Source organism: Mycteria americana, chromosome 16 (genome assembly GCF_035582795.1).
Source record: "Mycteria americana isolate JAX WOST 10 ecotype Jacksonville Zoo and Gardens chromosome 16, USCA_MyAme_1.0, whole genome shotgun sequence".
Classification (NCBI taxonomy): Eukaryota; Metazoa; Chordata; class Aves; order Ciconiiformes; family Ciconiidae; genus Mycteria; species Mycteria americana.
Window position 1 is genome coordinate 4434061 of NC_134380.1, and position 23238 is coordinate 4457298.

Consider the following 23238-nt stretch of genomic DNA (forward strand, 5'->3'; position numbering starts at 1 on the left):
CCATTTTTAAAAACAGATTAAACAGATTTGTGACTTGGCCAAGTCATTTTGGCAAGCGAGCAACAGAGCTGGGAACAGAACATATTTTTCCCCAACACCCAATCTTTGTTTAAACCACTGGATCATCCCTTAAGTCTTCCGTCTCCTACAACCACTTTAAGAGACAGAACACCAGGTGAAACACACATCTTCAAGAAAAGGAAGATTATTTAATTAAATAAGACTGAAGTATTTCAACCAGAGCTTGTTGCACAGGAGTAGCTGCTTAAGGAGCAAAAAAGTAGTGGCTGTGAACCCTACATGGCAAAAAGTAAAACATGCACATATATCTTAAGCAATATATCACATCCTCCCAAACAGGCCTAAAGGAATTTTCATTTCACCAGTCCTTTACTATTACACCATGAAAACTGCACATTAAATGCACACATTCTAATTAAAATTTATACAGTTATATACTGAAGAATTTGAAGACGCTAAGCTACGCAAACCTCATTTCCTATCTATGAGGAGCGGGGGGGGGGGGGGTGTTATCAAACAGAAAAAAATAAAAACAGTATTTCAAGTAATTTAAAAAACAAAAATAAAGCAGAAAAAGCTAAAATTTATATCCTAAATATTGAAAAAATATCTGGGGAAAAAGGACTCTTCATTTGCTTTCTTTTAGTAATAAACAAGAGTTCCTCATTCAAGATGACTAATAGTTGTCAAGCTACTAAAACTGTTACTCATTCATGTCTGTTACTTGTACCAGTGGAGAAGAACCTGCAAATGTCCCAGCAACACACAGCTGGAGGTGCTGAAAACTCACAGTACATCCTACCCACTTGCAATATTGAAGGACTTAATTTAATTTTGTTTATCTACACTCTATCTGCTATTTTAATTAATCATACTCCTACATTGCCCCATACCAATGTAATGAAATTGCAAAAACTTTCACTGGCCAAAAAAAGCCAAATTACTGATTCTTTTTGCAATAACTAAACTGTTATGGAGAGGGAAATATATGTCAAGTACTATCCTCACCTTTCTTTTTATTTCTTGTCCTACTTAAATAAAGAGCACTGCTGTACAGTATTCAACTTGTTTTTATTTTAACTGCATTCCTTCAGACAGGCAGCAGAGTTCACAGTAACTGGATCGATCCCACACAACAATGAATACTCTATATGGACAGCAATGACAAAAAGCATGTAGTTTTGTTGTGTAGTGTAAACCAAACCCTATCTGAGGTTTTCTGACACTAAAACAACCATGTCTTGAATGTGGTTTCTTTTGGTTTAGCTTCAAATTCCAGACCTTTTTTTAATTATTCTGTGATTTAGCTTTTCCAGACCATTAAATTTTCTAAAACCAGAACACCAAAATGGAAAAAACTGGTCCCAGTACATAATGCACTATTTCACTATACATCACTCTGCTTTAAACTCTGGTCCTTCTTTGAGATACGCCAGAGCCAAACCAACTTTGTAGGTAGTAACTGACACTATTAGTTAAAGTTTCCAGAATAAAAACTAATGTTGAGTGCAGTCTTCTCTTCCTCTTGTGCAGACAAACTGATAAAGTTTATAAAATGCTTTGAAATGCTGAAAAAAGCAACCTGCTATCAACTCCAAAGAGGTTCTTGTACAGCTACACAGAGGAACATTCTGCTGAACTGCTCAAACAATTAAACTTCCCTTGATGAGCAGAAATTTGCGAAGCTTTCCTATATATATAGGAGAGAGAGATATATATATATAGACAGACAGATAGATAGATAGATAGATATAAAGCAATGTGTCTTGCTTTCACCCCCCTCAAAAGGAAAGTGACATTTGTTCAAGTCAGGCTTCCCCAGCTTATCAACAGAGCATCATTCTTCCCTGAATGGGGCTGTCAAAACTGTCATACAAAACAACCTCCAAATTATCGATTAAAAACTCCCCACCTTCCCCTCTCCACATATCTATCTGCTGGACCCTCCCTATATCAGAAGACCATTTGCTGTTACTATTTCATTTCTGTCATGCACAAATATTGATTGCTATAAAATCATAAATCTCTGTAGTGAAATTTGAATGTAGGATTGCATATTTAAGAACAATTTCATCAGTCATGTGATTTCTTCAAAATTCCACTGCAGAATCCACTTGCACAGCAAAGCTGAAAAGATGCAAATGAGTTCCATGCATACAATCCCACATAAAAGAACTGCAAACACTAATTTTCACAGTTTAAATTAACATGTTTCCATTTAGACTTGAAAACCAACCAATATTTGAAAGATTCAGATTTTCAGAAAGATGTATTATGTTGAAATGAAATGTTAATCCCTAGCTACAGAAAGCGTTTCCTAATTTCCATATATGTGTAAGGCATTATACTACACTTCCTTCAATAAGGACAAAAAAACTTTTATCCTGAGAATCCGGGGTTTTTTAAATCCATATGTTAGTACAGGAAGCACCATAAAAAAATGTGGCATTTACCATAATATCCAAGGTGGCCCCTAAGTTAAAGTTATCATAAATACAGAAGTAGCAACAAATACTATGACATATTTGGAGCCCATTTCCCTCATTTTTAACTCATACATCAAATTATTTTGTGATCTTAGAAACACCCATCTGGAAAAGTAAAAGACTAATATTTCTGCTTTAAAATTCTATTTAAAAAAAAAAATCAAAGCAAAAATGGAGAAGAGAAGAAAGATTAAAATATGAAGATCTAAGAGACATTTTAACAATTCTGGAGGGCTGACCATGGCCTTATCTTTTACTCTAATAACATGTACACTTTTCCAGGACATAGAGAACAATGCACAGGCTTTAAGTCAGAAAAGCTAAAAACTAAGATAATGGACACCTTAGATGATTAAAAACAATTTGTATAAAACTATGGTGTTTAACATCCTTCCCCCAAAACAGAAAGAATCAAGATTTTTTTTTCCCCACATATTACAAGTTTTTCATTAAATGTTAACTTTAATGCACAAGTTTGTCATTGTTTTTAGAAAGAGTCAAAAAGGTTCATTAGATATTTTTAAACTACCACTCCTTTAATCATCATCAGGAATCACATCACAAAGACCTTAAGAGCACTAATTAGTTCAGTTACAAAATTATATTTTACAAGCAGTTTTGCTCTCTCTCCTGAGAAAACAACAGTCAGTTTATATGAAAGTCACAAAAATCAGTGACTTTTCCATAAGAACTGTAAAGGCAATGAGACAGGAGACCATCACCTGACACAGAAAGCTTGAAATGTGATACAAAACCCTTAAACTCTTCATCACTGCTCAAAAAACAAAACACAAAGCTTAACAGAGACTACCAGAAACTAGTTATCAAATATCTGCATTTGAAGACATTTCTGTGGTGAAGTGCAAAATGAGGACCATCAATCATACAAACATTTTGGAAACTACTATGAATAGTACAAGCACAGCTTTGTTGCTTTTCCAGTCCAACTTCATTGTCCACAGTGGTCACCTTTTACTTTCTTTTTTTTTTTTCTTCCTTCTTCTTCTGACGTATGTGGATAGCATCTTTGACTATGAACTTACGCTCCTCACAGAAGCAGTGTCCAGAAACATCATGTGGCTTTTTTTGCCCATGGAGTAGGAAGTCAGGGACTTCTTTGCTAAATGTAGGGCTTTTTAGGCCCCTCAGTGAGCTGATTCAACTCACTAATGCAGCGCCAACTAACCCAGCAAAACAAATTTTTTTTAAGAGGAAAATAGTATTCTCTGGGGCTAGTGGGAGAACCAGCTAACAAGAGACCTAGTGGTGCCAGAGCCCAGTGTAAGGGGGCAGCTGGACCCTGGAGCCAGGATCAGGAATTAGAAAGAATGACCAAAACCTTTCAAGAGCAGAGAACCTTTAGATCAGCTCAAATGCTGATAAAAGTGCTACGTAAGATACTGTGAAGAAACTTTATCAATCTTATTCATTTCTTCCCATCTGGTAATGGAAAAAACTGCACTTCTGACTGGACAGAAAACTAATCCTGAGCCTGCCTCTCTCCTCTTCCAAGGGATTGTTTTTCAGGCCTACCAGTAAACTAATCTGACTTGAGCAGACCATGTGAACACCAGAGCTAACACAGGGGGCAGAACAGGATAGTTCTTTCAGCTCTAACTCCCAAGCAGTTTGTTAACCAACCTTGACACCAGAAGGTTAGTTACAGTTTATCTTCATGGCCTGAATCTTGTATACAGGTGTGCTTAAGACAACAAGATGAAAGTGCTGTTCATGTTGTAACAAAACTGTACTACTGTATAAATCTAATGTGAAAATTAAAAAAATCCCTTTTTAAAACAGGAACAATGAGAAAGATACTTTCAATTACTGCAAATGCTTGAAAAATAAAGTTTACCAATACACTTAACATGAGAAGCAAAAGCCTTCTGTAACAGCATATCCTTTAGCTCAATGCACTGTCTCAGGAGAAAACTGAATTTATGAGAATAATCTATATAAAGAAGTCTGCAATGTTAAACATGTTACCTACAGCGCACACAAACAATTAGAGGTGATGCATTCTGAAAAGCTCACCAAGTCAAATTAATTCTGTGTCAAGCCTGACCCCATCAGAGGTAATACTCCCTACAATGTTACAAGACACACTGCAAAGATGCAATATATTTGTATGTACATTAAAGTTTTATTTACTCTTGCTCCCCAGTACTCCCCAGACTGTCAGTCTGGGTCAGTGCTCACTCAGACGTTTTGTACCAGAATCCACAGCACAAAGTTGCTGCAACTGAAGAGTCACAAGCAGTCTGTGAACTTGAGCTGTGATCAAAAATGGTTTTAAAGATCAGAACAGGCCTATGGAGTGTATGCTTAACACCATTTATCTAACCAAAGATGACAAGGAATGAAGGAAAAAACCTGCCATTTCACAGATGTTAAACATAATGGTAAAAATTTACACAAAGAAGAGGTATCACAGCTAACTAATGAATATAGATCAAGTCCCAAAAGATTAAGTATAAGATAATTTTATCTCTCAATTTCATGTTGAAGATGATCAGACTAGTCTCCACAGTTTCAATCAGACCACCACATGAGATACCAAGGACCGCATCCTGAAAGAACTAGCACAAAACAGGGGGAGGTGGGGGTGGTAAACACAGCAGAAAATTTTAGAAATACAGAATCAATAGCAATAGTAGAAAAGGAGGAGGGGGAAAAAAAAAAAAACCCACACAAAACAAAAAGGCTCAGTGCTTGACACTGACAGAGGGGGAAAACTTCTCAAAAATAAACAGCTTGGAACACTAACTAAATAATTCATGGCCTGCGCTGAAGAGGGGGCATGTGCTGGTCATATGTTCAGCGTATGTTATTGGCACCATTCACCAGCATGTTCCATGTTGTAATAGCTTAAACATTTAAATTTGAAATGCACTGCCTTCAGGGATGACATGATCTGGGCAGTCCTGACGAAACACACACCACTCAAAATGAATACCTGCTAATTTTGGCTTGCAGGTTATTTCTCCATACTCCAAACAATGCTTTGCTTGGCACTAACTCATTTCAAGAGCTTATATTAAATATAACCAGTGGTAGTGTGAAGCAACTTTTAAGACCAGTAGATTCAGTTTATGTAAGATTATATAAAATTACTATTGTAGTATCTGTGATTCTTAGAGGCAACTTTCTGCTTGGATCCATGCTACAGATTGTATGTACATACATTTAAACTTCAGAACAGCAACACCCTTTGAAGTTGTGCACAACTTCTCTATGTATTCACAGTCTCAAACATAGCAATATGTTAACATGATGCAGCCCAGATGACAATTAAATGCAATGGTGTAGTTTTAAGACTCCAAAACATGGGGGGGGGGGGGGGGGACGACACAACACGAATTCAGTTGGAGTTCAAACATGCAACTTCAAGTCCCTGCTTTCTGTAACAGCCACCTCTGCCGCCCCACTCTAAAGTCATTTCCTTTTCTGTGAAAGTTATACCAAGAAAGCTGCTTCTAGTGCTGACACATAGACATCATTTGAGAAAGGATCATCACCTCACTACCATATGCTAATTTCTGAGCATATCAACCCTTTCTGCATTCAAAGCAGCGGCTATGATTAGATCTATTTACTTCCTTTTAAATACCCATCCTGTAGTATTTCAATTTTAAATCCCCTAGAGCGATTTCTCTTTCCTTTGTATTTTTGTATTAAACCATTACCTGCACAAGTCAAATCCTGTCTCCATTTAGAACATCTTTAAGAGGGTTATTCTAATGACTTAAAGATGGTGTGAACCATCACAATACAAGTACCTAAGGACCTTTAGGATTTAAAAATAAAAGTCTCCTTCACTCAGTGAAGAACTTTATCAGCCCAATTTCTTGCTCTCTCTGTATCAGTTAGTATGTTCTCAGTCAGCAATTTATTTACCACAAAATGTCCCTATGAAAACAGAGGGCAGACATATATATTCTCCTCTTTAAATCTCTTGGGGAAAGTTTGAACAAGCAGCTACCACAAAGACAAAACAGTCATAAGTAGGACAAAATTGCATTAGTGTAACACAGCCAGTAACCAACACTTCCTTAATCAGAGCCCAGGGATCTCCAAGTTGAAATGCAATGTCATTGCAACAGGCACCCAACCCCCCTGGTACTTACCTATATTTATCTGAAAGTAATTAACCCTAAACTACTCAGACCTTCAAGATAAGAAATTTAACAGGAAGAACAAGAAAGCCACCTAACCCTACTAATATCAAAAGTTGTTGCAAAAAGAAAAAGTTGCAGACACAATAGTTTACCTTGGAGATAAGGGTCGTAAACACATTTCAGTACAAGAATGGAATTAGAGTCAGTATTATGAAAGTTACCAACACATCCTGCCTTCCCAAGTCTCCCCAAACAAAGACAGACTTGGGCAACACATTTCTGCATTGCCATCTCCCACGTTCATTTCCACAACTGCAGGGTTTTTTCTCAATTTCAAAAGCTGTAGAAAAGCCTAAATTTTACAACCAACATTTCTGATTAAACTACCAAATTCGATTCCTCAGAAACACCTTCCTCAGTCTCTTCTCCATGTCCACTATCCTGTTGTTTCTCCAAGTAGTCAAAATCATGCTCTCTCACATTATGGTTACTTTGTATTCTACAAAACCATGCTTTTAAGCTTTTCAGTTCAATTATTTTATGGCACACTTCTCAGATACATTCCAGCTAACATAAAAAACATGCGTACACAAATATGAGTCATGTTTTCTTCAGCTACTGCTAAGCCAAAATAACTTTAAAACACTAACTCCAAACTTAAAACTTTCATAGAATTTTATCCTTCTAATTGAGAGCTAAATTATTTACATTCACATGCTTCTTGTATTTTTTTTTCCATGGTTTGCATGCTTCTTTTCTTTAAAGGCTTAAAAAACACCCATTTTGCTGATAACCTTAGCTAATAGTGAATAACCTCACATACGAATCTTGTACTTACTAGCCCACAGCAGACCAAACTTATTTATAGATAAGTAGCAAGCTGGGGTTAGTGATCTCTTCCAGGCTCAACATACTTCCAACCTCAGAATAACCACACTATAAAACAAGCAAGGTTATTTCACTACTGACAGAAAAGTAAACATTTGTGTACTAGCGTGTGCTTGCAGATGATTGCTCTGGCTGCCTGCACTGCAGTAGACAGTAAAAGCTATTCACAACAGGCCAAAATTCATGAAGGAAATTTAAAATCTTGATCACAAATTGCTTTCAGAATTTAACTTACATCTTTAAAACACTGAGACAGGTGGAAGGATCTGAATTCTTCTCCCAACTGTGAATGAGGTTTCCCATTTCATCTTCAGACAAGTTTCTTTAACATTTAATTAGTGCCAAATTTTTCTATCTGAAACAGGTAATATTCCCTATATCCTATGATGCAGTTACGGAAAAATGACTACATGAGAAAACAGCATCTTAGCCCACAGAAAAAGCTTCAAAACAGAAAACAGCTATGAAAATTAAATTTTTTAAAAGTTCTAACAGAATTCTGGCACAATTTCAGTTACAATGAAGAAAGTTTTGTTACAGAAAGCCTGGACATTCATAGAATTGGAGAGTCAAGCAAAGACGACAAGTAAAAATGAAACACTTCCAGAAAAGCCTGTTTTGTTGTCAGCTTGCTGCTCGCTGTTCCCCTCTCTGCTTCACCACTCAGAAGAACTTGTACAGTTCAAGCAGCTCACAAGAACTTCTGAAGTCACTAGGTGTGTTCTGCTCAAACAACAGCTCTCCTCAGAGGCCAGCAGTCCTTCAGGAGGAAGGGAAAAAGAGAAGGGATGCAGCTAGTCAAGAAATAAGTAACAAAACAGGCAAGAAATGATACAGCTTTGTACCATTCACTGCAGAAGGTTATTTTGTCTTGCCAGGGTTCACAAGGCATTTGAGCACTGTTAAACAGTTCTGGAATTTGCTGATAATACAGACTAGTTGCATTTCTCAGCTTTATGGACAGACCAATACCAGGAAAAGGTTTTAAAAACAAAGGCTTGAATTTCAATTCAAGAGGATAAACAACTGAAGTTCTACTGTGGTTTTTACCTATTGCATCTCTTTCCTGTGTTGCTAAATGTGCCTGTCATCTGAACATTTCAACTGACATACACACTGTGGTTTCCAGGTCCAAAATGTTTGTAGCGATTACCAATATCTAGAAAGCTGAATGAATAATACTACAATCAACCACAAACTGTGGAGCCCACCCCAAACTCAGAATTCAGTTCTGCATTCATTTCAGAACCCACATTCATAGCAGAGGGTAACCACCTTGAACTACTGCATTTATTCTTCAACTCAGTGATGTAGCTACAAAAGTGCTGCCAGGAAAAAGGCTGTACTCTAACTCTTGATAGTATCATTGGAAGTCGAACTGCATGAGGATGAATTTCATCATTCTATGAGAATCTTATTACCCAATTTAGTCATTTTAATAAAGTTACTTAAGAATAGATTGCACACTCTTCAAAGCAATGTTTTCATATCATTTTAACAGCATAACAGTTCACCATTTGGCTTGCAGCCCCTAATGCTACTAAAAAGCAAATACGCTTAGTAAGACAAAAGGGCGGAAAGAACCAAAGCCATCAACCCTCTCTACCCATTAAAAGACTATCCTGGGTCAGATCTACACACACACACAAAAGTGCTTCAGTTGGTTACCCCAAAACAAGTGTATCAACCAATGACCATGTAAGACAGATCAGGCAGAATACCTAGTAGAAATCTTATCTGAACCTAACCCAGCCACACCCAGAATATTCACACACGTAAGGAAAGGAAGTAACTTGCTTCCTTTAACACATCTTTGCTCAATACGTTATTTAATGCTTACATCTCTGGAAGTTATAAACAGGAATTTGATTTATGATAACTTATGTAATTCAGTCCTACTAACTTTTCTCAGCATCCAAGTCCACCAAATACCGCACTGGAAATGAAGGACACTTTTTGTTATAATCTGCTCCTCCTCCAAATGATTGTTTTTCTTAAATGTTTCACCTCATCCCCTCTGAAGGAAGTTTCAGAGTGAGACAGTGAGAAGACAATTAAATCAGACCAGGGAGCAAACACACAGCTACTTTCAAGCCTGCTACCTAAGTATTTTTGGCAGGCTGGATCAACTAAATGGCAGTCTGTTTTTACTATCCTGCATAAAGAAGGGAAAGAAAAAGCTCTCTCTCGAATGACAACTTTTTTTTTTTTCCGATGTTTCTGCATCCTATCAAGCAGAGGCCCTCAAAAGACAACGTAGGAAATCCAAATCACATCTGCTCTACCTGCATAGCCAACTTCAGCAGATTTACGTATTTCCTGAAAAAATACTACAGATATATGCAGCCCCTGAAATAAAGGACATGTGAAAAACAGAAAGGTTTTTACAATTTTCTTCAAAATTTTTTTTTCTTTCAGGCAGATGATAGAATGCTGCACAAACTTTAGTCAGTCACTGGTATTGCAGGTAGAGAAGTTTGCTTTCTGAGATAAAAGGGCTTTTGCAGGGGGGGACTACAAACAAAAAACACATAAAAATTTTAAAAAGAGCCATCTACCTCCACTATACTCTTAATGTTCAATTTTCCCTAGAGCTTGTGACTTCCCTAGTCTACAATATACTTCAACCACCAACTGGACTAATGACCTATGGAGCAAAGTCTACCTTTAAGCAGAAGATACAATGATTTAGCATATGGAATAAAGACCATACATTAATTCTGTCCTCTGCTATGAGATGATCCACAGCCAAGGAACTTGTAACCCTTTTTCTCTAGTGGTTTTCTCTATGTATTCACATTTATGCAGAAATTAAAAAAAAAGGGCCAGAAAGCACATATTAACAAAAGGTATGACACAACTGAGTCATCTCAGCATCCAGTCTTAGATTCACTTTTATTTTTTAACTTAAATACTTAGCATACCCCTTTATCAAAAAGCATGTTGTCTCAAGAACTTTTAGGATTTAAACTTTTATATTACATTGAAAGTGCTTTTTTAATACACCAAAGTTATTTTTGGTCTTCTCTTCTACTGTTTTGGATCCTTCTTTTCCTTTCCATTTTTATTTCATAGAGCATAATGGCTCTCGTAGCTGCAATTCCTTAATGTATGATTCCACAAGACACAGCAAGCTGACTGTTGCTGAAAGTCTGTGCAGGCCCACCATATACTTTGTGCCAGCTCCACTGCTTGCCAGACCTCTCTGTCAGCCACTTCAATGCAACAGAAAACCACCCAAAAATAGTAAAAAAAGCAGACATCAGCGGCTTATGGAACATCTGATGAGCTTCAAGGCCAGCACAACCTGCAGTTGGGAGCACTGCAGAAAACAAGACCTTCCCCTCCCATGCTCCATTTCAGCAGCAGTGAAACACTAGATTAGCTCAGATGCTCATTAAAGCACAGTCTATGTTTCTAAAAAGCAAGACCCCAGATTTCTCTGAATCACATTTCCCAAATTAAATATCAAAGTCAGAGCCTCCTTACATTCTGTAAGAATAATAATTATATTGCTTCTCAGTCTCAGCTCTTAAACTTGAGGTGATCTTCAATTTTTTCCAATCTTTTTTCAAGCCTCCCAGCAAACCTTTTCATTTCTCCTCACATAACAACTACAAACCCCACTAATATCCTGTCCATATCCTAAAGCAAAACACATTGGCCTGTGTCCTCATCTTTCCCATGTAGTAACTGAATTCTCCTCTTCCATTTTTCTAATCTGTACATGGCATGATGATAAAATCATCCTCTTTGCCATTATTCTTACAGGTTTTTCTGGCTTAAATAATCAGCTTGTTCTGGTTCAAATTTGAACTTATCCCCACACAGAATTTTGCATGAGTACATTCACCCTTCTCTTGTCTAAGCCTTACTCTTTTTAATCTTATTTAAGTCTCTGTCTCCCCTCATTGATACACAGGTCTTCTTCACCTATCTAGAAAGACCAGAAGATAGCAGTATCACCTAGGGAGCGAAATACCTTTCTTAAAAGAGTCATCTTCCATCATTTATACTTTCAAACTACTTTCCTTGTGTGTCTATTGCACTGATACTGTAACCAACAAGTCTGTCTACTACTAAAGCATATAAAAGTGTGTGTACATGCCTTGTCTTCTCAAATTATATTCTGCCTAGAATGCCTCAAGTATGTCCACAGGACAATACAAAGTGATAAATCAAATTTTTCATGTATTCTCAGTCTTTAAAAAGCAAGAAAAAACAAAAGGCAAAACAAAAAAACTCCACCACTACTGATAATTATGGATTTGTACCTTCATAAATAAATCAGACTTTTACCTTACATGTAGTACAACATTATCGCACACTGTGCTAAGACACTAACATTTCAGGTATATGTGTTTTGAGGAAATTGATGCTTCAATGGAAGTTGAACTATTTTTTTTAGTCCCTGTAACAGTCCCCAGCTGTTACAGGGAAAAAAAGGAAGAAAAAAAGGAAAAAAAGAAGGAAAAGGGTAAGCAAATTATCTGCTCCCATACTGCAACATGTCAGTAAAAATCAGAATTTAAAAGCAACTTCTAGCAACACATTAGTTCACCCATATCATCTCTGAACCAAAACTACACATTCATCTTCATTTCTTTAAGTGATTTAGAAAACCTGAATTTAATTTCAGTACAAGGTGTAAACACTTTTTCTATGACATGCTAAACTGACTTCTTATCAACACAAGAACTAAGAGGCTTATACCTCATGAGCTATATCTAAGACTTTTCAAAGAAAAGAAGAAAAATAAGAATTTTTGAAGAATCACTGTATATTATACAAAAATTATCTTTGAATCTTTATGGTGCACTCCAATATGAAGATGAAGACAATAATGAACGAAAGCATCAAAATCGTTTGCATGCAAGAACACTGCTGGCAAGTGTAAATAAACAAATGCCCAACTAGATGTTTGATGCTTTAGAAGCAATTTTAATTAAAAACCAAGCCAAGTACTGATTCCTTGTTAAAACACATAATAAAAAAGTCTCTCGCTATAACCCAATGGGAGATTATTAAAAAAGGACTTGCAGAGGAAGTAAAGGCTGAACAGCTAAGAAGCTTCACCTACTTGCACCTCTTCTAGCCCTAAGCCATGAAATTTCATCCAATCATACCTAGACTGCACCTAATTGCCAGGTCTGACTACAGCAAGGTTTATTTTTTTGTTTAAAGCACCTTTTCCAAGAAGGTATCTATTTTTGATCAGCAGAAGACGGTGAAATGGAGATACCACCATTATTCTTAGTAAGCTGTTCCAACACTGCTAAAAATACATGCTTAGTTCAAACCTTGAGAGTTTAGTTTACAGCCTCTGGGTTTTTATACCTGTATGTGATCCATTAGCAAGCCTTTCAGTACTCTAACTCATCCCCATAAAAGTGTATATACACCAACCCAGCCATCTTGCACTCCTTTTTGATATGACAAACATAGTGAACTCCTTAAGTCCCTCGCTATTTGGGATTTCCTCCAGCCTTCAATTCTTTTTAGCAATCACCCCCTTAAAACCTTGCAGTTCTGCAAGATTCTTTAACGCAAATTTTGATTCCACAACCACATGAGGTTCCAGCACCTCTCAGTACTCCCTGATACAGCTCCCCTATTTCCACACAATCATCACATTACTCTGCTTTGACACATCATCTCAGTACAGGCATCTAATGACTTCTCTACAGTCATGACTTTCAAATGCACTCTACTACTACTTTTCGGAACAGTTTCCTACCCTATAGATCTGGCCTGCATACCTTTTGAGATGCTTTTTTTTTTTTTTAATGGATTGACCAAGTCAATTTTTTGTCCTCTTTATTTGTGAGGACAATATTTACTAACATTGATATAATCTGTAAATATTTATCAGCAATTGCATTTACTTCAGATTACCAACGACAGTATCAAGTAGCAATATGATGTAGTGATCAAGTATTTTTTTCATGATTTAGCACTAAGCTGCACATTATGCTAACCAGCCTATGTATTCCCAAAAGTCTGCTACTGGAAATACAGATAATATTTTTTTCAATACGGGGTTGTAGTTACATGAAGCATTTTATAGCTAACACTTCTCCACCCCTGGAGATACTCAGAATTCACACGGACAAGGTGCTGAGCAGTCCAATCTAATGTTGAAGACATTTCTGCTTCCAGCAGGAATTTGGCTACAGGTCCCTTCCATAATTCTTAATGTAAAACCTTAAATTAACACTGAATTAAAATTAATTCCAGTCAGCTTTATACTAATTTTGTTACACTTCATAAAGGTATGATAATGACAGGTCTCTGGCTTTTTTACTTTACAGCTCTGATTCTACAAATGCTCAATTCCATGTGCATCTTTATCCGCATGAGCTGTCCTGCTGAAGTCAACAGGAATGTTTACAGTTTAGCACTGACATAACTGTTTGTCAGTCTGCTCATGTTTTTCATTTTATTTGGTGCACATGGACAAACAAAAAGGTGATGCGTTCATATAAATATTCATTAAGATATTCTGAAATTTTGAGTATTGACAATTTTACTCCTACAAATACTCAACGGTACAGCATGCATGAAGATGATGCTTTGTAGAAGTTTATGATTCGCAGTACTAATGAGGACAGAACAGCACAGAAGCACATGCAGTAGCTGCAGCAGAATCACGCAAACAAATGTGAAGAAACAAAGACTCCAACATGTATAGACTTTCTTTAGCCCTATAAAAAATTATGTATTACAAAGTAACCTACTAAAGCCTCAGTGCCTTTCAGTGATACAACAGTAGTGATGAAATCTTAACTAAAGAATATAATGTTTATTTTCTGTGCCATCCAATGCAGAATAGCTGCAGAATAAATATGGTTCCTCCCTTCCAACTGCTTTATCTAGGTCAAAAAACTCCTTAAAGGCAGGAAGTCACAGGAAACAAATGTCACTACACATCAACTTTTTATCATGAAAACAAGCAAGACAGTAGATAAAACCACCACCTTCCCAGTATTTCAGTATGAAGTACCATGAAAGGCATCAGCTTACCAGTAAACACAAGACTGTTGTGAAAACTCATTATATGCTGCAAAAGAGACAGCCTCACACTACCACATGACAAATTCATAATTTTCTTTAAAGTTATCTTTTTTTTCCCAGTTTTTTACATAATTTTACATAAGGTAATGGGACTTGAGAGGTCTTGAAGGAACTGCTGTATTTACTGAAAAATACAGTAAATCAGATGCACAATCATCTTATTTTGAATAGCTTAAGCATGACTATGTAAAAAAAAAATCTGCTTTGTGCACGAGAATTACACGTGCTCAAAAAAATAAACCAACAAAAAAAAACCCACACACAAACAAAACAAACAACAAAAAAACAAAACCCCCAAAACCAACAGCAGCAAAATTCCTCCACAGCAGAATTATTCTCTAAAACACATCTACCTTCACGAAGGACTAATATTTACAAGACAATGTCATTTCCTGATTATAAGCAAATTAATCATACACATTTATTTTGAAAAGCAACAGTGAAAGATTAACTTATTTTCTTTATTATTTAACTCACACTTATCCAATAGCAGAAGTTGTCTCTTCCTACTCAAACACAGTGCATTTCACAACCGAAGATCACTATTGTATTTTGATTTAATCAATGCAAAGCAAAGAATGACTTAATTTACATATCTCTTACCTCATTATTATGACTGACGGTAAGAATCTCAAAACTCTCTTTCAACTACAGATTCTTGGAATAGACAGTTTTAATACTGACTTTGCACCTTTAAATTAAAACAACACTAATCTTGCTTCTGTCATAGAACTGGAACTTAACAGATGAAAAAGAAACCATTAATTTTTAAGATGAGTTCCCAGTTTATAGTATTTCACATAACTATACAAAGAATATACTTATTCCTATAGCTAGCTACAGACGTGAACATTTGCAAGATCAGTAAAATTGTAGAATTGGGTAAGGAAGTTTCATACACATATCAATCACACCAATAGAAAAGGCAAGACAAGTGCAAATTAATCCAAATATAAAACTGTTTAAGCTTTACCTCAACTACCTGATTGGTGTATGACAATTTGCAACGCTGTTTCAGTAACAAAAAAAAAATTTCATTCATAAGGTGTGTGCAATTGAGAGGGAAATATGAAAAAAAATGAGATGACAAACAACCATAACACAAATTATGACTATAGAAACTTCATGCTCATCTCTCTATTTTCATTTCAAATAGTATGCGCTCTACCTTTTTCCTCCTACATTGCTTTTCAATCAGGTCTGCTTATGTAAGAACACTACTGCTACTGAGCTTGACATTTGCAAATCCTACTTTAAAGTAGCCAAAAAAACACCTATAAACATAGCCCAGTTAACCTGATTAGTCATTACAGCATGGGACACAGTGTCCGCTAAAGAAAGTAAATAAAAGTTTCTGGAGTCTGATTCATAAGTCACAGCCAAGTCCAACGTTTCTTAGCTTTATGCTTAGAGATAATTTGTAAGTAATTCATAGTTTTAATACAACCAGTATGGAACTCCAAAATACTTCTCTGAATACAAATCAATCATAAGGTCTCAAAAACATTTCAGCCAGCTGTCTTCCTTACGAGCAACTGTATCTATCAAAAGTGTTGTCAAGAAAGGGAAAAAGCAGGTGCCAATCCAGCCTGACATCATTAATCTATACTTACAAATATATTCCTTGAAAAAAGTGGTGTTGTTTGCTTTCTTAAAGTATCTAACACTTACTTTCATAAAGAAAATCTTTAAAACATAAACCATAAGCCAAAAACAAGCAAAGAACATTCTTTCTAAGCTAGCGAGTAACACTACCTAAGGAGATGTTATGATCCATTCACCTCAACTGCTAAGCCAAACCTGAGTTGTTTCCAGTGAGAAATTTTCATTGAGCATGTGTGCAGCCACAGCTCTAACTCATACAGCAATCACATCTTTGCATATAATTTAAGTAACTGCAGTAAGATGATAGAAAAAAAGTGCACTGATACATTAGAGGTTCTCTGCAATCTGTTGCGCAATTTCCTGCTCAGGTAATGCTGAACACAATAAACTTTCCCGAGGAATTTACTTAGTTAATAGATATACTTGATACTTGTTCAGAATCCACTGGCTTTCAGCAGCAGCAAAGCTTCTGCTACTTAAAAGGCAGTAATAACCCCACTTTGTAGATCCAGACCACAAGACTAAACTAAAAATATTGGTTCAGCCCTCTGTATACTAGGAGGAGAAGCATGAGAACACAAACAAATTTTTAGTTTGCAGTCATATAGGCTTGACTTCGGATTAGTTAGTAGATGTTAAGCTGAAGTGAAACATACTCGACGTGGTTTACTTGTAAGAGCTCCCATACTTAGTAATGTAAAGAAGTCCACAAAATGAATGACAGAATGGGAGAATTATTTACTGTCTCTTATTATAAAAGAGCTAACTTAAGTTGCATCAAATCAAATTACCAGGTGTCAAGTTCAAAAAACTCAGCAAAAAGAGGTATTTTTCCCAACATTGGCTCCAATTACATTGCGGGACTCACTGCCCAAGGATGTTGTGGATACAAGAGTTTTACAGGGATTCAAACAAAAAAAGAAAAAAAAATTTAAAAAGAGAGAAAAAATGCAAACAGTAAACAGTTTTAACTCAAAAAGAAATCAACACTGACTTTGGAATCCAAAAGCAAAAACAAGGGAAACACAACCATTTGCCTTTCTCCATTTTTATGCTCCTCCCTAGGCATCTGCTACTGACTGCTCTTGGAGGCAGGTAATGGACTAGATGCATCTTTGCTCTGATTTTGAAATGCTGTTCTTATGTTAATGGAATCTTGTTTATGATTCACAAATCTGTACTTCCACAAAACCAAAACCAAAAGTAATTACTAAAATACAAAATATAGGGTTCTGTCAAAATGAACAAGACGTTATCTTGGAACAGTCACGCCCAAGACATCAGGATCCTTGTGAAGTCAAATGCTAATATAGAAAACACATCCAAGAAATCCCAAAATAAAAACAGAACAAAAAAAACTTCTTCAGAGCTAAGTTGTACCCAGAAGCCAGCCTGCTTTTTCCAGCTGTATCAGTTACATCTGTCTGGAACTCTGCCTCTCCAAAAGCTGTATACAAGAGCTCTGTCAACAACTGCTGCTGTGCCCAGCACAAAGGTATTTTTCAAGCCAAGTACCTCAAAAGTCAACTGTTAATGTTATTATTTACCTAGCGATATATCCCAACAATGTTTTCACAGAAGTCAGGGGAAATTTGACAAGCATCAAATGAAACGCATTAAAAAACATGAACTTCATGAACTGGAAAGTGATAGTCCATGCATCTTAAACATAGTTGTAAAAGACTAATTGAACTGCTTTGATTTGTGTGTATTTAACAGAAGACTCTAAAACCTCTTTCATCCCATGCCTCTGTGTGTTATGACATTGACAGGAGAGCTACTTACTCAAAATGAACAAAAAAATTGCTGTTTTCCCCCCAGCCCCCATTTTATTCATCTAACAAAATGACAGCTGGTTTGTATATACACAAGTACGGATGTGAGTCTGTCAAGAACTGAAAAAACAAAAACACACTTCCCACTGCTATTACCTCCTGCTTGAGAACTTAAACATTTGAATTGTGAGTGAGGCTTCCAGGGAAGCATTAAAAGTAGCAACTAGAACAGTTATCTTAATGCACAGTAATTCCATGTTTCATGGCATTTATATCTGTAGAAAGAAAGATGCTTTTGTAACAGGTAAAAGTATACTCTAACGTTAATAATTTAATTTCCCCAGATGTTAAGAACGTGTGTTTTACAGGAGACTACAAAGTTGTATTTCTGTTTTTCCCTTTCAAAAAACAGGAATTTCAATAACATTATTAATACAATCATATTCAAACACTGTGCTGAAATTAAAAAAAGGCCAAGGACACTGGAACTACATACAATTAGTGCCAATTAAATAAGACATTTCAAGTCTGTAACAATATTTTACTTGGAGTCATCCATAAGTCACTATTAATTAGGCAAAACAGAGATGGACCCTCCATTCTTGGTTTCCAAGATCACTTAAAAACAAACAGAAGAACAGGCCACCCTGATTTTTTTAAACTTCACCTGCCATTAAAATTTCAAATGATTGTGTAGTCATAGGCAAAGCATATTACTGGCAACATAGTAGGATTAAACAACAACAACAAAAATAGATCTAGTGATTACTTGAGCTGGAGGTTAGCAATCATCAATCTTGAACTCACACCAAAACTACTGTCTTTCCAATCATGTTTCAACTGTTAATTAATGTTTACATTACACTGAAGTAACTAAGTTTGATTCTTAAAATCCAGATCTTCTTCAGTGTGACCAGTTAAATCTACAATGAAACTCAAGAACATGGCTACAAACAGTATTAGTCATCAGTAATTCACAGTAATGACTTGCTATAAGCAGATAACGTCTGCTTTGAATTTGCCTGAAGACTCCTGTGTTTAAAAAAAAAAAGCTTTGCAAATAATGAAACTACTATTTCCCCACACAACTCCAGCAAGACTTTCCTTTTATAAACAGATTTGTTTTAAAAGCAATAAAGCAACACTTGATCTTAATCACTAATCTAACTATGACCCTGTAGATTTTGCCTGCCCTTCAAAATAAAACTCATCCCTATGCCTGTTGACTAAAGAAATCCTTGTTCACCCAGCATACACACTGCTCCATTGTTTCTAGCCAGGACTGAAGGTATGCCACCTTCTATTTACAAGACTTGACAGAAGATCACACCTACATTTTGTAACCAGGAGATAACTACTTCAACCAGCTTACAGATCTTGAAACTGAAGGCTACTAGTGTGCAGTCTAAGAAATGGTGTAATCGCTGAACGCAGCCAGTTTCAAGCAAACGCTAGTTTCTGTAACACCACCCACATACACTCGTGAAGAAATTTTAACTGCACATAAGTTTTCATCATTGTTCAATAAAAAAAATAACACCAAAAAAAATCCTTCAGAATTTTCTTTCCCCTTAAAAAGCAACATCGGTAGAAAGAACTAAAATAAATTACAAGTCAATAACTACATGGACAGCATGAAGAAGCAGTGCTTTTTTTTCCTGAGGTCTTAAGCATTTAACAGAATGCTACTGACTAAATTACACAAACTAATTCTAGACTGTTTGCAATCAACATATATAATGCACAATAGCTTACTTGCAATTAGTGTATTATACCAAACTGTTCACAAAGAAAAAAAGTATTTGATCTATATTTCATAAATGTGTTAGATTAAAATATAGATTAACCACATGCCAAACTATTATTAATACTAAAAAGCAGAAAGCAAAAATAGAAGTTACAGTTAAAGGTCAAACAAGTCACCCAACTGTATTCACGATTATACAACTCTACACATACTGGCACTGTTAAACCCTTTCAGAATGAGCATTTCCTAGAAAGCAGAAAGGTAAGACAATTTGATTTTCACAGAGGAACCAGGTGGGGAAACTAACATCAAGACGTCAAAGTGCAAAATACACACCATCAACCTCCTAAACATAGTTTAAAAACTTGTAAGGCATTAAGACTGTGTTACTAATGGCACGTGTTTTCTAAAGGTAAAACACTTCTAAAGGTAAAATACCTTTTAGGTATTTCTTAGTCAAGACAGCTAAAATATACTAAACCAAAACACTTTCACTTTTCCTACATGAGACTCCTCAAAACATAGATTACTTATTTACAGTTCAATGTATCCTTAAACATAGTAGGTAGGCCTCACAAACTCCCCTAGAAAATTATTTTGCAAAAGCAGTTAACGTTTAGTAATGGTAAAGGAATGTATTACCATTTAAAAACTCTCAATACATTTGTTGTCGTGTAAGGAAACACATTTTAAAACGCTAAGACTAGCAGAAGTATTTCACGTGGACGATTCAGTTTACCCATAAAAATAAACGTTACAATTAGGCAAAGAGGCAGAAACTACCACAAAATGAGAAAGCAGTCACACGCACAAAACAAACCCCTTACATTCTGCAAAAGCACCAAGGTGTTACAAGATTTACTCAGAGCTGATCTTAAATTCAGAAATCCCAGATATGTGGATAACCACTTGACTGGTTTCCTTTGAAACACGTAAACAATACTCAAGGGTGTATCCAATTCTATTTGCTAATTACAATACCTCCAAGCACTGCTGCAGACGGATTTGCTCCCAAACTCACAACAGATACTGCTACGTGCAAGACACAGCACGGGAGGAGGGTCACCATTTGTCAACCACCAGCCACGGCGCGGCCGGGGTCTCACGCTTCCCACCTGCACCACCGGCTGCCGGAGGGACCAGAGTGGGAGGTGGATGTGCCGGCGGGGCCCGGGCCACCGGGGGAAGGACACATCCGAGGGCGGCAGGCGGAGGCGCCGGTGCCCGGGTGGTGCCGGGCGCCAGGGAGAAGGGCTGGCGGGGAAGCAGGCCTAGGGCACCGCTCGCGTGTATCGCCAGGACGGGGTCGGTTCCCCGCCTGTCACGCACCATGTGCCACCCAAACGGCAACGGGGATAACCGGCGCGTTTGAGCAGCGGCACCACCCCCGCCACGGCAGCCAGTCCTCCCGGGGAGGACGGGGCAGCCCGGCGCGGCGAGGCGCCGGCGGGTGGGCCCGGGCCCGGGCCGGCCCGGCGGGCCCCGGTGTGAAGGGGGAAGACGGCAGGCCCGGCCCCCGCTTTACTCACACTCGGGGCAACTGGAGTGGCGGCGCCCCCCGCCTCTGGAACACGCCGTCCACGAAGACGCCGTTCTTGCCGAGGCAGCGCAGGTAGAAGTCCCCTCCGCTGCCGCCGGTGGCAGCTGCGGGGTCCCCCTGAGGCGGAGGCGGCGGCCCGTCCGCGCCGGCCGGTGGCGGCGGCGGGGGAGCAGCGGTGAAGATCTCCAGGTGGCGCCGGGAGATGAAGCTGGAGTGGCCCATGCTCACGTCTACCGAGCCCTGCGACGAGTTGCGGCCGATGGTCACCGAGCGCTTCTTCATGAGGTACTCAAACTCCCGGCCCTCCAGCCGCGCCACGGCCGCCGCCGCCGCCGCCGCCGCCATCTTAGCGAGCGAGGGAGGGAGCGGGCCGCCCTCCGCTGCGCCCCTCCGCCCGCACCGGCCCCGCAGCCGCAGCCGCCGCCAGACACAGGCAGGGAAGGGGACGCCGCTCAACCCAACCTGACGCAGTCCGCCGCTGGCTGATGGACGGCGGCGCCGGGCCAATGCGCGGCCCGCACGCCCATGGGGCTATGGCGGCGCGGCCAATGGCGAGCGGCGCCGAGGCCAGCGCCGCGCAGCACGTTCGAGTGTCGGGGCACGAGAACACGGGAAAGGCCCGGAAAACGCGGAGCAGATCCGCGCGCGGTGGAGCGGAGCGGCCCTCGTCCCCCCGGCGGAGGAAGCGGCGCCGGGAGAAGGGCTGCGCCGAGCCCCGGCCCGTGCCGCGGCGCTGGCGGCCCGAGGGAGCGGCAGGGCAGCCCCTCCCCGGCCGGCCGGGAGGGGAGGCAGGGCAGGGCGGCGCGGAGCGTGCTGGCTCAGCCCGGCGGGGCTGGCCTCCCTGCCATCTTCCTCCCCGTAGCCCCTTCCCTCCCCAGGGCAGGGGCGGCGGCGGGGCCCCGGGCCTCTGGCACCTGCGGGAGGCCGGGCTGCCGCCGCCCGCTCCTGGCGGCCCCCCCAGCGGGGGCAGCGCCCGCGCTAGGCCCCTGAGCGAGGCCGCCGGCACCTCCCGCAGCCCACGTACGTGTTTTTCAGCCGGCAGATAGTGCACCGCACATGCCCTCCACTAGCAATGCTTTCAGAAACAGCTTTAAGCGTGGGGGGAGAGGGGGGGATAATCATGAGTAAAATAAATACCAGTGCCTAAACATTGCTAGAGGGTGGGCTACCACGTGGAAAGTAGTTTGTAACTCCTCAAATTTAGCCTCAAAACACCACCAGAAAAAAAAAAAAAAAAGAGGTTTGATACATCATACACCTCTGAGGGCCGTTTAAGGGTTAGGTTAAAACGAGAGGTAACTCCCCACCTTGGAGTTCTGTAACATCCACGTAAAACAAGTGCAGTGCTTTAAATTTAAAAGTTTCAGGTAAGTCAGTCCGTGTATCTGTGCACACACCTCACTCGGCTTAGTCCTCGTTTTCTCATAGGAACTAGGGCACAAAAAAGTAAGCTAGCAATTTGACACGACAGAACAGAATTAGACATCCAATGGCTGCAGCAGTCTGTCACTCCTCCCCGAGGGTCACCACACATGGGAGAGAAAATGCCACAGATAACAGCACGGGAAAAACTGATCAAGAATCCACATCAGTGTTTTTGACTTTAAAATATTACAGGCTACCAAAAAGACAACATTAATTGTACTGCATTTGTCAAACGTAGCATCTGCATTGGGAAGGATGTACCTGATCAAGACCTTCTAGCTGTGTTTGTGAGCTCCTCTGTAACTGTTACAAGGACCAGGCGCTCTGTCAGAACTGAGAAGTAAGCAATTAAGAAACACTTTTGGCTATAAACTGTGAAGAGGGTGCTAAAACACATTTATGTCTGTATACAAATACAAACACTGCAAACACCTCATTGTAACAGCCCAGGTAGCCTTACAGTATTTTCAAGCAGTTTTTGTTTAGAAGGGGTTTGTTGTTTGTTTGGGCTGTTTCACAGTACTGAAGTTCACTGTTCTTTATCAATTCAGAAGACATT

General features: G+C 39.0%; 1 protein-coding gene across 1 annotated transcript in view; it reads right to left on the minus strand.

Moving 5' to 3' along the window:
• The window catches only part of FOXK2 (forkhead box K2), a 47386-nt gene extending 25374 nt beyond the window's left edge, over positions 1 to 22012 (minus strand). The window contains exon 1 of the mRNA XM_075518532.1: positions 21244 to 22012. Coding sequence (XP_075374647.1) covers positions 21244 to 21599 — 356 coding nt within the window. The 5' untranslated portion in view covers positions 21600 to 22012. The remainder of the gene's footprint in view (positions 1 to 21243) is intronic.
• Positions 22013 to 23238: the final 1226 nt, after the last annotated feature.